General features: G+C 46.3%; 1 protein-coding gene across 1 annotated transcript; it reads left to right on the top strand.

Moving 5' to 3' along the window:
• vars1 (valyl-tRNA synthetase 1) lies at nucleotides 1-19,526 on the top strand. The gene is made up of 29 exons (XM_056286902.1): nucleotides 1-77; nucleotides 577-932; nucleotides 1,024-1,167; nucleotides 1,839-2,046; nucleotides 2,152-2,267; nucleotides 2,442-2,517; nucleotides 2,659-2,759; nucleotides 2,876-3,003; nucleotides 3,115-3,279; nucleotides 3,380-3,461; nucleotides 3,551-3,670; nucleotides 3,807-3,915; nucleotides 4,032-4,211; nucleotides 4,332-4,456; nucleotides 4,598-4,701; nucleotides 4,810-4,968; nucleotides 6,710-6,800; nucleotides 6,947-7,052; nucleotides 7,178-7,248; nucleotides 7,806-7,931; nucleotides 8,021-8,125; nucleotides 8,580-8,727; nucleotides 9,516-9,643; nucleotides 11,827-11,982; nucleotides 12,140-12,364; nucleotides 12,574-12,685; nucleotides 17,917-18,092; nucleotides 18,991-19,140; nucleotides 19,246-19,526. The coding sequence occupies exons 2-29, from the start codon at nucleotides 579-581 to the stop codon at nucleotides 19,312-19,314; spliced, it is 3,834 nt and encodes a 1,277-aa protein (XP_056142877.1). The 5' UTR covers nucleotides 1-77; nucleotides 577-578; the 3' UTR covers nucleotides 19,315-19,526.
• The last annotated feature ends 5 nt before the right edge of the window (nucleotides 19,527-19,531 follow it).

Below are 19,531 nucleotides of genomic sequence, written 5' to 3'. Positions count from 1 at the left end.
CGGCGGAGCGGCGGAGTGGGAACTCATGAGTCCACTTGTATGCTAGCGCCAAGCTGACGTCTCTGGCTCATCGAAAGGTATGGGCAACTTTCATAGTAGATTTGACTCAGTAGTTCTGTCTAAAGTGGTTGTCATTAGAATTACTTTTAGAAAATGAATACCTACGGGGAAAATTGCCGAATCCCGTCGTACTCGTTGCAATGTGCTTGCCAATACTCCCGTCAAAGTTTTGACTTGACTTATTGGGTCTGGCGGTTAGCCTCTTCAGTATGGCTTCATCACATGCAATGTTATGACAGGTGCCCAAACACCAGCTCGGCAAAAGATGAACTCGCTCGCCAGCCGATTAGTGTGACCAGCTTCCTTTGAAAGATGCCAAGTAGTAGATAGTATGATTATATCGTAACTACTGTCTTAATACCCATGCATATGCTCGTTTACCTTGCTAGCTAGCCCTCGTTGTTGCTGTGCACGCTGAATTCTGTTACTGAGGAATCATTTGCTTCACAGTTTCAACGATTGTTGACCCTCGATTACCCAACCACTGACCAATCGACAATTCTATTTCCCTGTCAGGGATGGCCGCTCTCTATGTGTCCCCACATCCGGATGACTTCAGGAGTCTCCTGCCTCTTATAGCGGCCGAGTTTTGCCTCTCCTCACGTCCCCGTATCATCAAAGAGGACCCTCCGGCCTCCTTGAATGCCCGTTGTAAGCCCTCCCTTGTTCTAGGAACCAGGCAAGGCGGTGATGTCCTGAGTGGGGCCAGTGCTGTGGCCTGGTACCTGGCCCTTCAGGGTAAGAGGGCAGGCCGGGATGCTAAACAACAGAGTCAGGTGTGGCAGTGGCTCAGCTTCGCAGACAATGAGCTCACCCCTGTGTCTTGTGCTGTGGTCTTCCCTCTGCTCGGGGTGATGAGTGAGGATAAGAAGGTGAGGGAAGGGGAGACTAGAAACATTTTTATATGCCTTTTGTTGAAACTGATTAGGTTTCATTTAAAGTTCACTTCCCCCGCTTCCTTAGCTCCAGCAGAGTTCTCGGGCTGAGCTGTTGCGTGTTCTGAAAGTTTTGGACCGGGCCCTGGAACCCAAGACCTTCCTGGTGGGGGAGGCCATCACACTGGCTGACATGGCTGTAGCAACAGCTGTTCTCCTGCCTTTCAAATATGTAAGTCAGGCTTACATTGTTGTGTAACCTGTTGTCTTACGTGTTTCTGTGGCTATTTTAGTTGATGATTGTTTTTCAGTATGCATGCCTGCACTTGAAACCCAAGGTATTTCCTTGTACTCCTAATCTATTAAGCTGCTTTATCAATCTCATGTGCATTTTCACCAAAAAGAACGAACAGTATTGAAATTGATTAAATTGTAGCAGTAGTATCATCTAAATGTAATATCAAAACAGTGCAATCATAACAATGTTGCTAATTCTATTTTTATATTTTCCTCTTTTTAAATATATCCTTATTTCTTGTGATTGCCTCTCAAATGTTTATGGTTCTGGTTGGTTGTTCATTGCTATGAGACTACATATTTCGATTATTTATAGCCAGAATTTTTTTTGATAGTGTTTTTTTTTTAATCGCCCTGTCTGTTCATTATTTAGACACCATTGCTCTGTTTCTCCAGTCATATTCTGTATTGTTTGTAGTTTGTAATTTTATTGACTTTTATCTTCAGCAATTTAACTCCGCACTGTTGCAGTGTTTTGAGCCTGCTTGCTGCCGAATAATATAATTTCCCAGGAGGGATTATTACAGTTTCTTACCGTATTGATTGTGCAGTATATTAGTCAGTCTTGTTTTTCCCAACTTTTTTTTTTGTTCCTTCGCTTGTGAGGCTTTGGAGTCACCAGACAGGAAGCTCTTGATCAATGTTACCAGATGGTTTATGACCTGCATCAACCAACCCCAGTTTCTCAAAGTCTTGGGGAAGATCGCTCTGTGTGAGAAGATGGTACCCGTTACACCCACGACTATTGTTGCTGCCAATGGCAACCCGGCCAACACCAATCATGCTGCTAATGGCACTGGTGCCACAGCCAATGGTACGGCTCCGTCGTTGGTGGTTGCAACAGTTTAAGTGTAAAACTTCTTTTTGTTAATATCAGGTGTGTACAGTACCATGATTTTAGAAACCTTTCCTCATTCAGGACCACCAAAGACAGAGGCCCAGCTGAAGAAGGAGGCGAAGAAGAGAGAAAAGATGGAGAAATTCCAACAAAAAAAGGAAATGGAAGAGAAGAAAAAGAAGCAGCCACCAACAGAGGTAAAGACACTAGGCTTCAGTAAGTAGAATTATTCTTAAGACAGTGGTGCAACTTCGAGAAACAAATCGTTCCAATATTGACAATATTGGTGTGTAGGTCTGGATTTGCCATGTTTACTTCCTGTCAGTTTGACATGCCAAATGGATGTACTCTTTTCTTTTTCTTTTTCTCAGAAAAAGGCAAAGCCAGAGAAGAAAGAGTTGGGAGTGATCACATACAACATCCCTACCCCACCTGGGGAAAAGAAAGGTAGTTGGTCTGTGTGTGCATGTGTAGGAGAGAGTTTTCTCCCTTGTAACGTGATTATGTGGTGTTTTTGCATTGCTTTATTCTAAGCATAAGACCATGTGGGTTTCTTTTAATCCCTTGTCTCCTTTTCTCTTTTGTCAGACGTCATTAGTCCGCTTCCTGACTCCTACAGTCCCCAGTATGTGGAGGCTGCCTGGTATTCATGGTGGGAAAAGCAGGGATATTTCAAGCCTGAGTATGGGGTGAGAGAGCCTCTTTGGTCATACACTATCAACGCGGTGGAAAATGTCACATTTTCATACATTTAGTGGATTCGCCACCAAAACAGCAATGTGTCTCTCCTCCCTATGCTTTGCAGAGGAAGAACATCAGCGAGCCCAACCCCCGTGGCATCTTCATGATGTGTATCCCTCCGCCCAACGTGACTGGGTCTCTTCATCTGGGACATGCCCTCACTAATGCCATTCAGGATTGTCTGACCAGATGGTAACTAAAATCTATGAAAATATATTTTCAAAGTGGTATTTTGTTGCATGAGTTTTCAGTCTTGGTACTTGATGTGTTTTGTCCCCCCCCCCCCCCCCCATGTCATTCCAGGCACAGGATGCGAGGCGAGACCACCTTGTGGAACCCTGGTTGTGACCACGCTGGCATTGCCACCCAGGTGGTGGTGGAGAAGAAGCTGATGAGGGAGAGGGGCGTAACCCGCCATGACATGGGCAGGGACAACTTCATCCAGGAGGTCTGGAAGTGGAAAAATGAGTAAGTGGAGGAAGTGGAAAAGTTGAGGAGGGATCTGAAGCAGAGAAAAAACCCCTGGATTAAATACCTCAGTCATTACTCAACCTTTTTTACGTTTCAGAAAGGGAGACCGTATCTACCACCAGTTGAAGAAATTGGGCTCCTCTCTGGACTGGGACAGAGCCTGCTTCACTATGGACCCTGTAAGCATCTGAGCTTGCTGAATGCACTTCTGCTGGAAGATACGTTTGCCTACTTATCTCAATAACACGTTTTTTTTTTTTCTGTTTAGAAACTCTCTTATGCAGTCCAGGAGGCCTTTGTCCGTATGCACGAGGAGGGAGTAATCTACAGAAGCAAGAGACTGGTCAACTGGTCATGCACGCTCAATTCTGCCATCTCAGACATAGAGGTAGACTTTGCATGCATATGTGTAGTTCTGTTGCTTATGATTACACACCCTTGACAAACCTTACTAAAACTGTAACACCCAGCACGGCTAGCAAAACAGTTTCCTCTCATGCCTCAGTGTTCCTGTTGTGTTGTAGGTGGATAAGAAGGAGCTGACTGGCAGGACTCTTTTGCCCGTTCCTGGTTACAAGGAGAAAGTTGAGTTTGGAGTGCTTGTTTCTTTCTCCTATAAGATAGATGGATCAGGTAAGCGACTGTTTTTTCTATAAAAAAAAAAAATTTTGGAATGAAAATATTTGATTTGAAACCTTCGATTTCAAGAATTTTCCTCATATTTGCATTGTCTCCTTTCTACTCCTCAGATGAAGAGGTGATTGTGGCCACCACTCGTATTGAGACCATGCTGGGAGATTCAGCTGTGGCTGTCCACCCTGATGATGCCAGGTACCAGCACCTGAAAGGGAAAATGGTGCTGCACCCCTTCTGTGACCGCAAGATGCCCATTGTCTTTGATGATTTCGTAGACATGAACTTCGGAACGGGTAAGCATTGCTACCAGAGAAGCTACTCGAGGAAGTGCTGAATGAGAATAAGCAGTTATAACAGATTGTTTGCCCAGATGGCTTTTCTCATTGCCAGTGTTCTCCATCGCCCTCATCAAGGTGCTGTCAAGATCACCCCAGCCCATGACCACAATGACTACGAGGTTGGTGAGAGACACAATCTGGCCTTCATCAACATCCTGGATGAGAAAGGCTTGCTCATTAATGTGCCCCCTCCCTTTTTGGTATGTCATCTCATTATCCTCTCCTTCCCATGAGAGTGGGCAACTCTATCGTGAACTAAAAATGTCTGGATTTTTGTCTTTGTCATTTTCTTGTAAAGTCTTTTTGTCTTATTTTGAGACTTATTCTTTCCTCTCTCCCAGGGTATGAAGCGATTTGAGGCCAGGAAGGCAGTGCTGCAGGCGCTGAAGGACAGAGGCCAGTTCAAAGAGGTCAAGGACAATCCTATGGTGGTACCAGTCTGCAGGTGAGTTTGTGTATTTGTGTGTGTGTTGGTTTATTCATGAGTTATTTGTTTTTAAGATCTTCTCTGTTAGGTCCTCATCTGAACTTAGTGTGTGTTTACTTCTGTCAGTCGCTCGAAGGACATTGTGGAGCCGCTGCTGAAGCCCCAGTGGTACGTGAACTGCACAGACATGGGCAAGCAGGCAGCAGATGCCGTCAGAGAGGGTCAGCTGAAGATCATCCCGGACCACCACCTCAAGACTTGGTTCAACTGGATGGACAATATCAGGTGACGATTTCTCTTCATTGTTCATTCGTTTCCTTTCAGTTTAATACAGTAGTCTTGTGTCATTTGCAAAAGATCTGGACCTTTTGAGTGGCTCTTTGGTATAAACGAAGGCAACATGTGAGAGCTGCTTTTTTTTTTAACATTAGTGGCAATTTGTCACGAACCCGTGAGTGAGCGCCCACTTCAAAAAATATGAGCCAAACTTGAAAACGCAGAAGTATTTGGATACACTTCAGCAAAAAAATAAGACATTAAAGCAGAGCGCGATATTTGCGAAGGGAAGGGAGTTGGTGGGGAGGGGGGCTAAGCTGATTGCACATGGGCTGCCGTAAAATATCAGAGTACAGCTTTAAATATGAACAAAAGTAATAATATACTGTATACTTGTATGTTTTGCTATTTATTCCATTGATCGACTCAGTAGTGTAATCCTGCCACTAAAGCTTACTGTGTTCTGCCGATAAAGAAAGTAGTGCCCCCCCCCATAAAAGAATAAAGAGCTCTTTCTGAATGGCTTTTACAAAGGAACAGAGCTATTAGATCTGGCTCCCATCCCAAAACTACTATGCAGTACAATTTTCTTGCGGATTTGGAACCAATGGGACTGTGTGAATATGGCGAAAATGATGAACCCGATTCATTTGTGAAATATTGCTTAAATTATGAAATGAGTTTCCTCCATAAGGTGTCTGGGCTCAGCCTTAGAGGTAGGGTGAGGAGCTCTGACATCTGGAGGGAGCTTAGAGTAGAGCCGCTGCTCCTTTGCATCGAATGGAGCCAGTTGAGGTGGTTCGGGCATCTGATTAGGATGCCTCCTGGGCGCCTTCCTTTGGAGGTTTACCGGGCATGTCCAACTGGGAGGAGACCCCGGGGTAGACCCAGAACTCGCTGGAGGGACTACGTGTCCAATCTGGCCTGGGAACACCTTGGGATCCCCCAGGAGGAGCTGGAGGGCGTTGCTGGGGAGAGGGATGTGTGGAGTACCCTACTTAGCTAGAAATATTTCCATTCCCATTTTGCATTTTATGTTAACTTTTTGGTGATATATAGCTACAGTGAGCATCCTAAATTAAGTTATTTGTGTCAATATTGCCATTATGCATATGTTTTCCAACTATTAACCTGGTAAATTCAAATCGAGATGGATAATTTCACCATAAATTATCGAGACCTATTTCAAGATTCTGCAAGGCTACTATTCTGCAAGGCCGCTGTCAATGCCCACTCTAAAAGTAAAAAGCTGGTGGTCATATGGAATGTACCCCCATCTTCCATCAGAGCGATATATATACACGCTTAACTTTATTCAAGAGAAGGCTAAAAACTTGTCTTTTTCCATGCCTACCCATGTCAGCTAAACAGATTTGCAGCTTTGTTTGGCCAACTTGCAATTTGTGTCCCCTGCTATGTATTACTCGTGTCTATGTTGGTGATCTACCTATTGCACATTTGACAGACGTGCACTCTTTTGTCTGTTATACTGACTTGTGGCATTGTCCAACTACTTTTGTAACTTGAACCTCCTGTCACTCGCTATCAGTGATCTATGCGTGGCGTACTTAACACTAAGTGCACTCAACATGACATGCATGCTTTGTGATGTTAGTCAGTATTTGGTGCTCTGTGATACTTGGAGATATGGGAATATATCTGCTACTTGCTGAGACTCTTGTCAATCACTTTGGATTGCTGCTAAATGAGAAAAATAAAATTCATCCCTGTCCCTGTTTCTGCCTCCTAGGGACTGGTGCATCTCCCGTCAGCTGTGGTGGGGTCACAGAATCCCTGCCTACTTTGTCACAGTGAATGATCCCTCTGTGAAACCAGGAGAGGTACAGTCACATCTGTCAGAATTTGCATCAAAAAAAAAAAAAAGTAAAATAAATTCATCTTAGTTCACTAATTCTGCACTTGTCATTTTACTGTCCTACATTTTGGACATTTTTCTTTGGTCACATTTCCTTCATCTTTGCTCCAGGACATGGATGGTCACTACTGGGTGAGTGGGCGGACAGAGGAGGAAGCCAGAGAAAAAGCAGCAAAACGCTTCAACGTGTCCGCTGACAAAGTCTCACTCAAACAGGGTAAGACACAGCAGCGTATACATCTGACAACCCCAATACACATGTCTGAGATCGTCATTTAATTCAATCCTGGTACACCAGTGTCTGGATGGACATAAATTGGAGTCAATGGTAACGTTTTTCAGATGAGGATGTCTTGGACACCTGGTTCTCCTCTGGTATTTTCCCCTTCTCCATCTTCGGATGGCCCAATGAGGTGAGATACAAGTTCATGTTAGATCAACAGAGCTGTGAGTGGGCTACCAATGCAGGCGTCATTTATCTTAAAAATCTCAGTTCCCAAACTAAACTTCTCCAAAGCAGCCCAATTTGTGTGATATAGATGACAGCAATTTGCTGAATTGCGAGTTTTTAACAGGCACTGTCATTTGACACTACTGAGATGGCAGTGAAAGTGCATCTTGCCTCATAAGGGTTCACAGATGACTTTTTTTTATTTATTTTTTATGTAGTGACCATTATATCCACAATGTTATGCTGACGTAAAAATTTGCGATTCAATATCCTAGTCGGCCCTGTGATGGCCTGGTGGCCTGTCCAGGATGTCTCCCCGCCTGCCGCCCAATGACTGCTGGGATAGGCTCCAGCATCCCGTGACCCAAATTGGGATAAACAGCTTGGATAATGGATGGATGTCCTAGTCAATATTTAATGTGTTTTTTTAAAAATTGACATATCATTGTACCTTTTAATGTCCTTTACAGCTTAAATAATTGTTCCATTAATAATGATGTCTGTGGTCCCTCCCTGCAGACCCAGGATCTGAACGTGTTCTATCCGGGAACGCTGCTGGAGACCGGCCATGACATCCTGTTCTTCTGGGTGGCTCGCATGGTTATGATGGGCCTCAAACTGACCGGCAAACTGCCATTTAAAGAGGTGAGACTAGTGAGGATTACCAAGGGGAGGGGGTGGGGATGGGGGTTATTATACAGACGGTGATGTTTTTTGTTGTTGTTTTTTGACAGGTTTATCTGCATGCGGTGGTGAGGGATGCCCACGGGAGGAAAATGAGCAAATCCCTGGGAAACGTCATTGACCCACTAGATGTCATCACTGGGATCTCCCTAGAGGTAACACGCATACACACATGCAACACACACACACTAATATATACATTTGATGCGCCTGTGGGTTCATTTTTACACAGTCCCCACATGCACATTGCACCCTAGAGAGCCGTGGTCATATATAGGCTTTATTAAGCACCATCTTTTCTTCTGACAAGCTTTTATTGAGCACATCCATCTCCCTGCCAGTTGTGAGGGAGCTGCTCACCGGTACGAAGCAGACTTGTCCTCTAGAGGGTGCTGAAGGACTTGTATTAACCTGCATCCCCCCAGCCATTTCTGTAGTCATGTAGTGTCTGGCCAATTAAAACATCAGAAAGCAGTTGAAATGGATTTCTCCTTTGAAACACGACATAAAAATGTATATATGTATATTTTTTGACTTCATTGATAACCACCTCTCCCTTTCCCCCTCTCCACTCCTCATTTTCTCTCCCTTCTTCCTCCTTGCCTCCAGGGTCTTCATGCCCAGCTGAAGGACAGTAACCTGGATCCAGTGGAGGTGGAGAAGGCCAAGCAGGGCCAAAAATCCGATTACCCCAATGGCATCCCAGAATGCGGGACAGACGCGCTGCGGTTCGCCCTCTGTGCCTACTCCAGCCAAGGTGAAAGGCTTTATTTCTCTGTTTGACTGAAGACACTCTTCTGTCTTCATCTGTCATGGACACCCTCAGCTTGTCTGCATTTCTGTCTCTCTATCTCTCTCTGTCTCCCCCATCTCACCCTCCAGTTAAATACATATTTATTGGCATTCACTTTCGATAATGTGTCAAAACACTGGCTAGTCAGTTGTACTGGAAAATTAGTGTTTTAACCTTGTCATAAAACACAAGTTTACACATCTCAATGTATTGTATCAAATAGCCAGATAATTCAACGTCCATCCATCCATCCATTATCCGAACCACTTATCCTGCTCTCAGGGTCACGGGGATGCTGGAGCCTATCCCAGCAGTCATTGGGCAGCAGGCGGGGAGACACCCTGGACAGGCCACTGGGCCGACACACACACACACACATTCATACCTAGGGACAATTTAGTATGGCCGACTCACCTGACCTACATGTCTTTGGACTGTGGGAGGAAACCGGAGCACCCGGAGGAAACCCATGCAGACATGGGGCGAACATGCAAACTCCACACAGAGGACGATCTGGAACAACCCCCCCAAGGTTGGACTACCCTGGGGCTCGAACCCAGAACCGTCTTGCTGCGAAGCGACTGCGCTAACCACTGTGCCACCGTGCTGCCCAACTGAGCTTAAAATGTTTTGCAGCTGATTTTCGTTTGTACTCCGCATCTGATGCCTCTTGTGTCAGCAACAATTCAACAATAATTCAACATGTTCTTCAAAATCTAAATGTTTACTTTTTCCATTGCTTTGTCCCCCAGGCAGAGACATAAACCTTGATGTCAACCGCATCTTGGGTTACCGCCACTTCTGCAACAAGCTGTGGAACGCCGTGAAGTTTGCAATGAAGACACTGGGCGAAAATTTCGTACCGTCGGAGAAAGCTCAGGTGAAAATTAAGATAACAAAGGCGTGAGGATAAACAGCAAAGGCTTTGCCATGTTCATGTTCGGTGACATACGAAGTGATTTCCAAACATGTGACTGTATGTGTTGCATCTCCGCTGCTGGAATGTAGCGTCATTTGTTTGGAGTCAAAGCTGTTATACCCATGGATCTCAGGATCACATGACTGGAGATGACTGATCAAGGAACAGTCGCACCATGTGAAAAAACTGAGGCATTCCTTATAGAACAATACTTTTTGAACACACAGTCTGACTCGTATATTGAACACGTCCTTTTTCAAAGTTACGTGCGGTTGCCTTTAACTGTAGACCAGCTACCCGTGTGATGCTGACAACAGCTGAAGCATCCACACCTCACTGGTTGTTGACAGGGTGTACATAATTCTGAAATAATTGTCTATTTCTAGCTGAGTGATGTTCCAGTTTTATCCTAACAGCATGGTGGCGCAGTGGTTAGCACTGTCGCCTCACAGCAAGAAGGTTCTGGGTTTGAACCTCAGGGTTGTACAACCTTTGGGGGGGGGGGGGGGGTCATCCCAGGTCGTCCTCTGTGTGGAGTTTGCATGTTCTCCCCGTGTCTGCGGTGGATTTTCTCCAGGTGCTCCAGTTTCCCCCACCATCAAAAAGACATGCATGTTGGGGTTAATACTCCTGTCTGTGCCCCTGACCAAGGCATGGCAAGACGAACTGGAGTTGGTCCCCGGGCGCTGCACGGCGGCTGCCCACTGCTCCCAGCCACACAGCTAGGATGTGTTAAATGCAGAGTGTAGTCTCCCCACAGGGATCAATAAAGTATCTCAAATATCAAATCAAATCAAAGTGGAGGAGAAGACCGAGTCTGGAACCGTCTTGCATAGGTCTGGTTGTGGGTAATCGCATAAACGAGCTGAAAGTGTTAAAGGTGCAATTTCTGCCTCTGACTACCTTCTTTCATTTCTGTGGAAGACAATAAATCAAAGTGGATGTGTGGCTCGACCCGTCCTCTGCCGTTTTCAAATGCACCTCGGTAGATAGCAGTTTGCTGTGATCACTTTATTGTTCACGAGACCTGCGAGTATAAGCCAAGTCTTTCGGGAGTCGAGGCGTGAAGCGACGACTCAAAACAACTCCGTTGGCCCGGTTCCTGTTTTCTCAAAGGCAAAAATCTGAAGCGTTGGAGACTGTCATTCACTTTGTTTCAGTGCCATTCAGCCACCCCTGCTTATATTTATGAGTCATCTTATGCTCCAGAAAATGTTGTCCTGGAAATATTGTTTGGTGTACTTAAGCACTGAATAAGGATTCTAGTTTAACCTCCAGTTCCCTGGAAAAGTTTTGCTTTGCAAATATGGTTTTCACTGTCACTATGCAATATCATCAAGGCTCATCGTTTTCAGTTTTTATTTTTCAAAGCCATCCAGCATGCCAAATTTCGCCACAAGAGGGCACTGTTGCATAACCTCACATGAACAGGAACAACTTTTGGATCCGTGGAAACAAAATCCGGGTGAAAATCAGTTTAAACTGATCTGCTCCTTTTAAAAAATCTGGGTATTTTTTGGTGAAAATCGGTAAAAACTGAAAACGCTGAGCCTTGAATATCGTACCCTCAAACACACCTCACATGTGGGAGCTGTCCAGTACCTTCAGTCTTTTAAAGTTAGCCATTAAAGTCATTGCATGAATGCACATCAGTATCTGCCTTGATTTTCCAGGTCTAGAGGTTTGATACGGGAATGTACTGATGGCGAGGCATGGTGGCGCAGTGGTTAGCGCGGTCTCCTCACAGTGAGAAGGTTCTGGGTTCGAGCCCCGGGGTAGTCCAACCTTGGGGGGCGGGGGGAGTCATCCCGGGTCGTCCTCTGCATCTAGGTCAGGTGAATCGGCCGTACTAAATTGCCCCTAGGTATGAATGTGTGATGGCCTGGCAGACTGTCCAGGGTGTCTCCCTGCCTGCTGCCCAATGACTGCTGGGATAGGCTTCCTGCGACCCTGAGAGCAGGATACGTGGTTCAGATCATGGATGGATGGGTGTACTGATGGTTACAAAGCATCACAAGCCCACACTTCCTGCCTGACTTTACACTAACGCGTCTCCAAAAGTGCTTTTTGTTTTATTTCACTAAATCTGCAGTATTCTCCACAACCATCATCTACACCTCGCTTCTTTCTTCTGTCCCCCCCAGTTGTGCGGAGAGGAGAGTGTATCAGACCGGTGGATTCTGTCCAGGCTGAGTGCAGCTGTGGGCCTCTGCGGTGCTAGCTTCCACGCCTATGACTTCCCCACAATTACCACTGCCATCTACAACTTTTGGCTCTACGAGCTCTGTGACGTCTACCTGGTAAGAAATCACCTGCTCAACCTGTGTATATCCATTTATGATGCGTTATTTGACTGCATATAAAGAGCTTATTTTTATTTGAAGTGCACAGTAGTTTCTCGATAACCCCCCTTCTGATTTTCTTTTTTCTCCATCTTCTACCTCCCTCCCTCTACAGGAAAGTGTGAAACCAGTGTTCAGCAAGGCGGAGGAGGACCCTGCCAGCCAGAGACAGGCTCTGGTGTGCAGACAGACCCTTTACACCTGTCTGGAGGTTGGCCTGCGCCTTCTGGCCCCACTGATGCCCTTCGTCACTGAGGAACTCTTCCAGAGATTGCCACGACGACAACCCCAGGATAACCCCCCCAGCATCTCCGTCACACCGTACCCCGAGACTGATGAGGTAAGAGCAAAAGGGAAATGGAGTGGAGTGAAAACTGAGCTGGGATTTGTCTGTATTGAGGCACCACAAAAGTAAGCTGGTACAGTTTCACAAAAAGTGTAAGATGAAGCATGTAAAAACCCTACGTTGCCACGGTTTGCTCTCCTTCCGTCTTTCACGGGGAGGAAAGCTGTGCTGTGACTGAGCCCGGTTTGTGTTGTGTGATGCAGTTCTGCTGGAACAGTGAGGAGGTGGACCGTCAGATGGAATTTGTAATGACTGTGGTCAAGACCATCCGTTCCCTCAGGGCCGACTACAACCTGACCAAGACACGTGCTGACTGTAAGATCGATCTCTACACACACACACACACGCATCCTTGTACTTCTATCTTTGTGGGGACCTCTCATTGACTACATTAATTCGCTAGCCCTTAACCTTAACCTTACCTTTGAAACTACATGCCTGACCTTAACCCTTACCATAACCTAATCCTAAACCCAAGGTCTAACCCTAAAATAGACGAAAGAAGTGAGGACCGGCCAAAATGTCCTCACTTTGAAAAAAATGCCCTCACTCTGATGGTTAAAAACTCAAATTGGGAGCGTCTGGGTGGCATGGCGGTCTATTCCGTTGCCTACCAACAAGGGGATCGCCGGTTTGAATCCCTGTGTTATCTCCAGTTTGATCAGGCATCCCTACAGACACATTTGGCCGTGTCTGCATGTGGGAAGCCGGATTAGGGTATATGTGCCCTGGTCGCTGCACTAGCGTCTCCTCTGGTCGATCGGGGCGCCTATTCGGGGGGGGGGGGTAATTGTGGGGACTAGCATGATCCTCCCACGCGCTACGTCCCCCTGGCGAAACTCCTCACTTATCAGGTGAAAAGAAGCGGCTGGCAACTCCACATGTATCGGAGGAGGCATGTGGTAGTCTGCAGCCCTCCCTGGATCAGCAGAGGGGGTGGAGCAACGACCAAGTGGGGCAATTGGCCAAGTACAATTGGGAGAAAAAGGGGGTAAAAATCCCCCAAAAAAAAACACTCAAATTGGTCCTCACAAATATAGAAGTACAAGAATGAAAACGCCTTTTCCTTTCTTTTTTTTTTTTTTTATTACAACCTATAAAATTAAAATGAAAAGCAATCAAACATGTTAGGGGAAAAAATACAAAGAGAAAACTTAACAATTACCTGGTTGCATAAGTGTGCACATCCCTAAACTGATACTGTGATGAAACACTTCTGATTTTATTACAGCACTCAAGTCTTTGTGGGGTAAGTGTCCATCAGCTTGGAAACAGCTCGATTTGGCAGTATTTCCCAACTCTCCCCTGCAAAAACTTTCTAGATCTGTCAAATGCCAAGGGCGTCTTCTGCGCACAGCACCTCTGCAGATCACCGTACAGATTTTCAGCTGGATTCAGGTCTGGGCTCTGGCTGGACCGTTCCAGAACGTGTATCTTCTTTCGGTGAAGCCGTTCCTTTGTTGATTTGGGTGTGCACTTTGAGTCACTGTCGTGCTGAAAGGTGAAATTCCTCTTCATCGTCCGCTTTCTAGCAGACGCCTGAAGGTTTTGTGCCAGAATCGACTGGTATTTGGAGCGATTCATCATTCCTTCCACCTCGTCTAAAGCCCCAGTTCTGGCTGAGGAAAAGCAGGCCCAGAGTATGTTGCTGCCACCACCACGCTTCACCGTGGGGATGGTGTGTGGTAATATACTGTCATTGTTTTTTTTTGTGGGCCCCCCCCCCTTTTTTTTCTCCCCAGTTGTAGCCTATTTTCTGAGCCGTCCTGGTCACTGCTCCACCCCCTCTGCCGATCCAGAGAGGGCTGCAGACTACTACATGCCTCTTCCGATACATGTGGAGTCGCCAGCCGCTTCTTTTCACCTGACAGTGAGGAGTTTCACCAGGGGGACATAGCATGTGGGAGGATCACGCTATTCCCCCCAGTTCCCCCTCCTCCCCCCTGAACAGGCACCCCGACCGACCAGAGGAGGCGCTAGCGCAGTGACCAGGACACATACCCACATCTGGCTTCCCACCCGCAGACATGGACAATTGTCTGTAGGGATGCTCGACCAAGCTGGAGGTAACACAGGTATTCGAACCGGCAATCCCCGTGTTGGTAAGCAACGCTACCTGGACGCCCTTGTGCCATCATGTTTTTGTGGCGAACATACGTACCTTTTGGAGTTACGGCCAAAAAGTTCAGCCTTGGTCTCATCAGAACATAACACATTTTTCCACATGGCTTTGGGAGACTGGATGTATCTTTTTGCAAAATGTAGCTGGGCTTGGATGTTTTGTTTTTTCAAGTGAAAAGGCTTCAGGCTTGCCACCCTCCCTCCATGGCCCAGACATATGAAGAATACGGGAGTTCGTTGTCACATGTAGAGAGCAACCAGTACTTACCAGAAATTCCTGTAGCTCCTTTAATGTTGGCCATAGGCCTCTTGGCAGCCTCCCTGACCAGTTTTCTCATCAATTTTCGAGGGACGTACTGTTCTTGTTAATTCCGCCCTCTTCCCAGGGCAGTAACACGTGAAAACCAACCATTTCTCCCAGCCGCACACAGGCAAAACATTTCCCATCAACAGCGTCATTACTTGTGCATCTACACGTGATCTATATGATGCGCTGTCCCTGTGGGCGAGCATGTTGGGAAAGCCACCAGAAAACAAACTAGGGATCAGTGAGTACAATACCAGAAAGGATCAGGATTCTCTCATAGCTGTGCATCTTGATGATGCCGTGACATCTCTTCATTACGCTTCTGTGGTATTGAACAGATCAACTGTCGGGTCATTGGCGACTAAATCGGCACCTCCGCTTCAACCCCTTGGGTTGTTGTGAGGAGGGTGTGTGGACCCAGCAGGACTAAAAACCAAACCTGTCGAAGGGCGGATGAGTTCCTCTGTGAACCAACGGCCATCCATACCGGGAGAGGAGATAGGGACCACCAGGTACTCCCCCTACTGAAACACAATGATGACTTAACCCTGTTGAGGCGTCTGCTGTGCTCCTATGACCTCCATAGGTTACGGAACGGATGATGATTTTTATTAGATAAAAGTGAGGGGTGCCTTTTCCAGCTCCAGACAGTCTTGCATACATATGAATATGTACATATATTATCAGGTTCATTTACCAATATAACCTGTCGATTGTGTCCGTTTATATACGCATGCATTGATGCTACATGTTCTTTTTGAGGCCTTGCTGTCTATTGTATTGAGTATTAGGGAGGGCTCTACGTACATTTATTATTGGTGTTAACTTTTTCTGTGTGCTATATTAAGTTTATTCACAAACATAATCTGCTAAATATGCACATTTTTTGACTGCAGTTATCTCTTGGGGCCTGTAGGATGTATTTATAGGTACCTACTACCGACTAGTATAGCTAATTGACGTTTCGTATTTATGCCTTCCTATTGCACGTGGGAGGTTTGATTGGTTGCATGGGTAAAGCCCCTCCCTATTTAAGATGGCTCGTCATTGTCACAAGCCATTTGCCTGATAAAGGTCCAGCACCGAAATGTCGCAAATGTTTAACTGCAAGTTAGACAGTGTGGGAGTTTGTTTTCAACTTTTAATGTCACTACTACTTTCGGCTGCTCTTGTTAGGGGTCGCCACAGCGGATCATCCGTTTCCATCTCTTCCTGTCCTCTGCATCTTCCTCTGTCACACCAGCCACCTGCATGTCCTCCCTCACCACATCCATAAACCTCCTCTGTGGCCTTCTTCTTTTCCTCTTCTCTAGCAGCTCCATATTCAGCATCCTTCTCCCAATATACCCAGCATCTCTCCTCCACACATGTCCAAACCATCTCAATCTTATCTCTTGCTTTGTCTCCAAACCGTCCAACCTGAGCTGTCCCTCTAATATCTACTACTACTTTCGGCTGCTCCCGTTAGGGGTCGCCACAGCGGATCATCCGTTTCCATTTCTTCCTGTCTTCTGCGTCTTCCTCTGTCACACCAGCCACCTGCATGTCCTCCCTCACCACATCCATAAACCTCCTCTTCGGCCTTCCTCTTCTCCTCTTCCCTGGCAGCTCCATATTCAGCATCCTTCTCCCAATATACTCAGCATCTCTCCTCCACACATGTCCAAGCCATCTCAATCTTGCCTCTCTTGCTTTGTCTCCAAACCGTCCAACCTGAGCGGTCCCTCTAATATACTCGTTCCTAATCCTGTCCTTCTTCGCCACGCCCAATGAAAATCTTATCATCTTCAACTCCGCCTCCTGTCTTTTCGTCAGTGCCACTGTCTCCAAACCATATAACATAGCTGGTCTCACCACCATCTTGTAAACCTTCCCTTTAACTCTTGCTGGCACCCTTCTGTCACAAATCACTCCTGACACTCTTCTCCACCCACTCCACCCTGCCTGCACTCTCTTCTTCACCTCTCCCCTGCATTCCCTGTTACTTTAGATAGTTGACCCCAAGTATTTAAACTCATATGCCTTCATCACCTCTAATCCTTGCATCCTCACCATTCCACTGTCCTCTTTTAATGTCACTGTTGTTCCACATTTTCTCTACTTGGTGATGATTGTCTTCACTGTGGTCCATGCTCTATCTGCCTTGGAAGTTCTTTTGTGTCCCTCTCCTGAGCAATACCTTTCAACAATGAAATCCCATTCATGCTTTGTACGCTCTTTGTGGACCGTAGCTTTCACAAATGGATACAGTCAAGATGATGTCAAGAAAATCCTACAGGAACATCCATCCATCCATTATCCAAACCGCTTATGCTGCTCTCAGGGTCACGGGGATGCTGGAGCCTATTCCAGCAGGCAATGTGGGCGGCAAGCGAGGAGACACCCTGGACAGGCCGCCAGGCCATTATAGAGCCGACACACACATTCACACCTAGGGACAATTTTAGTATGGCCGATTCACCTGATCTACATGTCTTTGGACTGTTGGAGGAAAACTGAGCACCCGGAGGAAACCCACGTAGACACGGGGAGAACGTGCAAACTCCACACAGAGGACGACCCCCCAAGGTTGGACTACCCCGGGGCTCGAACCCAGGACCTTCTTTGCTTCAAGGCGACTGTGCTCACCACTGCGCCACCCCTTCAGGAACAGTTGAACTTAATTTGGGGTTAACCAGAGTCACTTTAGCTGACAGCAGGTGTATACTACCTACTATCTAACGTGAGTTTGAATGTGATTGGTTAATTCTGAACACAGCCACATCCCCAATTATAAGAGTGTGCACACATATGCAACCAAGTAATTCAAAGTTTTGTTATTTTTTTTCCCATAAAATGTTTTTCACTTTTGTAGGTTGAAATTTAAAAAGTGTTAAGTTCTGACATGATTTACCTTGGTGGTTTATCAGAAATTGCTATTTTAACAGGGGTGTGTGGACCTGTTATATCCACTGTATATATGCATGGACACACAAACATTGGTCTCATCCTTGAAAGTCATAAAAGATGAATGCTAACAAGCCTTTAGCACAGTAATGTGAGAACTACAATCTCTATTCAACTGTCATGTCGGTGTTTCTGTGAAAGCTCGTCTTCATGTCCTCTGCTTCTGTCCCAGGCTACCTCCAGTGTATAGACGCTGAGACAGTTTCCCTGGTGCAAAAGTACAGTCTCCAGATCCAGACCTTGTCCTACTCTCAGACCGTCATCCCCCTGACAGCTGACCAGCCCGTCCCGGAAGGCTGTGCTGTGGCTATCGCCTCAGACAGATGTACCGTCAACCTCATGCTCAAGGTGAGGACCAACGATCTGGTATACCAGGTTTATTTTAGCTTAATTTGGTGCCCAGTGGGGTGGGATTTGCTGTACAGAACCATAAGATGAGTGCTAAGAGTTTGGGGGGCGTCTGGGTAGCGTAGAGGTCTATTCTGCTGCCTACCAACATGGAGCTCGCCGGTTCGAATCCCCGTGTTATCTCCAGCTTAGTAGGGTGTCCCTACAGACGCAATTGGCCGTGTCTGCACGCAGGAAGCCGGATGTGGGTGTGTGTCCTGGTCGCTGCACTAGTGCATCTTCTGGTTGGTTGGGGGCGCCTGTTTGGGGGGGGGGGGGGACTGGGGGGGAATAGCGTGATCCTCCCACGCACTACATCCCCCTGGCGAAACTCCTCATGGTCAGGTGAAAAGAAGTGGCTGGCGGCTCCACATGTATCGGAGGAGGCATGTGGTAGTCTGCAGCCCTCCCCGGATCAGCAGAGGGGGCGGAGCAGCAACCAGGACGGCTCGGAAGAGTGGGGTAATTGACCGGATACAAAGGGGGAGACAAAGTGAGAAAAAGATGAGTGCTAGAGTTTAACAATTGCAGGAGAGCATTTGAGAGTGAGCTTAGTGTACTTTTATATGAAAGACTACCAACGTGACACATGAATTGTCCCATCACACTAGTGTGGGATAAATAAAGTTGTGTGAATCTGAATCACACTGTACCCCATCCAATTGGTGCTCACAGCAGATCAACCCATTCACAGGAGCACAATCGTTTTTCAAATGCTATTTGACTCGGGGCTCCTCAGTTCCTGGATGGTTCTTTTCAAAGGTGCTTACACACCCTCTTCCCGTTTCACCGAGCTAAACAAACCAGACCTAATGTCGGCTTTGTCCACCATTTTCTTGTCTGGCCTTTATTTCTCCAGGGTCTTATCGATGTTGAGAAGGAGGTTGCCAAGCTGACGACAAAGAAAGTAGACCTGGAGAAACAGATGGAGAAACTGACCGAGAGGATGGCAAAGAGTGACTATAAGGAGAAGGTTCCTCTGAAAGTACAGGAGGTGGACACCGAGAAGGTAGGAACCAAGATATGAGAGCAACAGTTTCTTTTTTAAACATGTTTACGCATAATACACATGGTGTGTGACTGCTTAAACGATACCATTTCCTTTTTCCTACAGCTGCGCCAGAGCCAGACTGAACTTGAAAAAGTCAAAGAAGCCATAGACAACTTCCAGAAAATGCTGTAAATCTTCCCCATGATGGTTTTAGGTTTCTGATACCCCTGTTTTCTTTGTTGCCCGTCTATGTATTTTCTTAATGGATGCTTAGGGGAAGGAGGGAATCCAATAAACCCTTTTAGACAACTGTCCTCAGCACCACATTGTTCCAATGCAACTTATTTATTCTATTAAATGAGACCTTTTTGTGAAGCACTGGGATTAAGTAAAGAATGCCAAGATTTAA

The sequence above is a fragment of the Lampris incognitus genome, chromosome 9 (assembly GCF_029633865.1).
Source record: "Lampris incognitus isolate fLamInc1 chromosome 9, fLamInc1.hap2, whole genome shotgun sequence".
Lineage (NCBI taxonomy): Eukaryota > Metazoa > Chordata > Actinopteri > Lampriformes > Lampridae > Lampris > Lampris incognitus.
Note: the sequence above shows the minus strand (reverse complement) of the source record. Positions and strands in the feature narration are given on the sequence as shown.

What these genes read in the sequence shown, in the direction of transcription:
- vars1 (XM_056286902.1), top strand. Translation starts at nt 579, where the DNA reads ATGGCCGCTCTCTATGTGTCCCCACATCCGGATGACTTCAGGAGTCTC. An exon ending in CTGCCATCTCAGACATAGAG is followed by an intron (nt 3,671 to 3,806) that starts GTAGACTTTGCA and finishes GTTGTGTTGTAG; the next exon opens with GTGGATAAGAAGGAGCTGAC. An exon ending in AACTGGATGGACAATATCAG is followed by an intron (nt 4,969 to 6,709) that starts GTGACGATTTCT and finishes TCTGCCTCCTAG; the next exon opens with GGACTGGTGCATCTCCCGTC.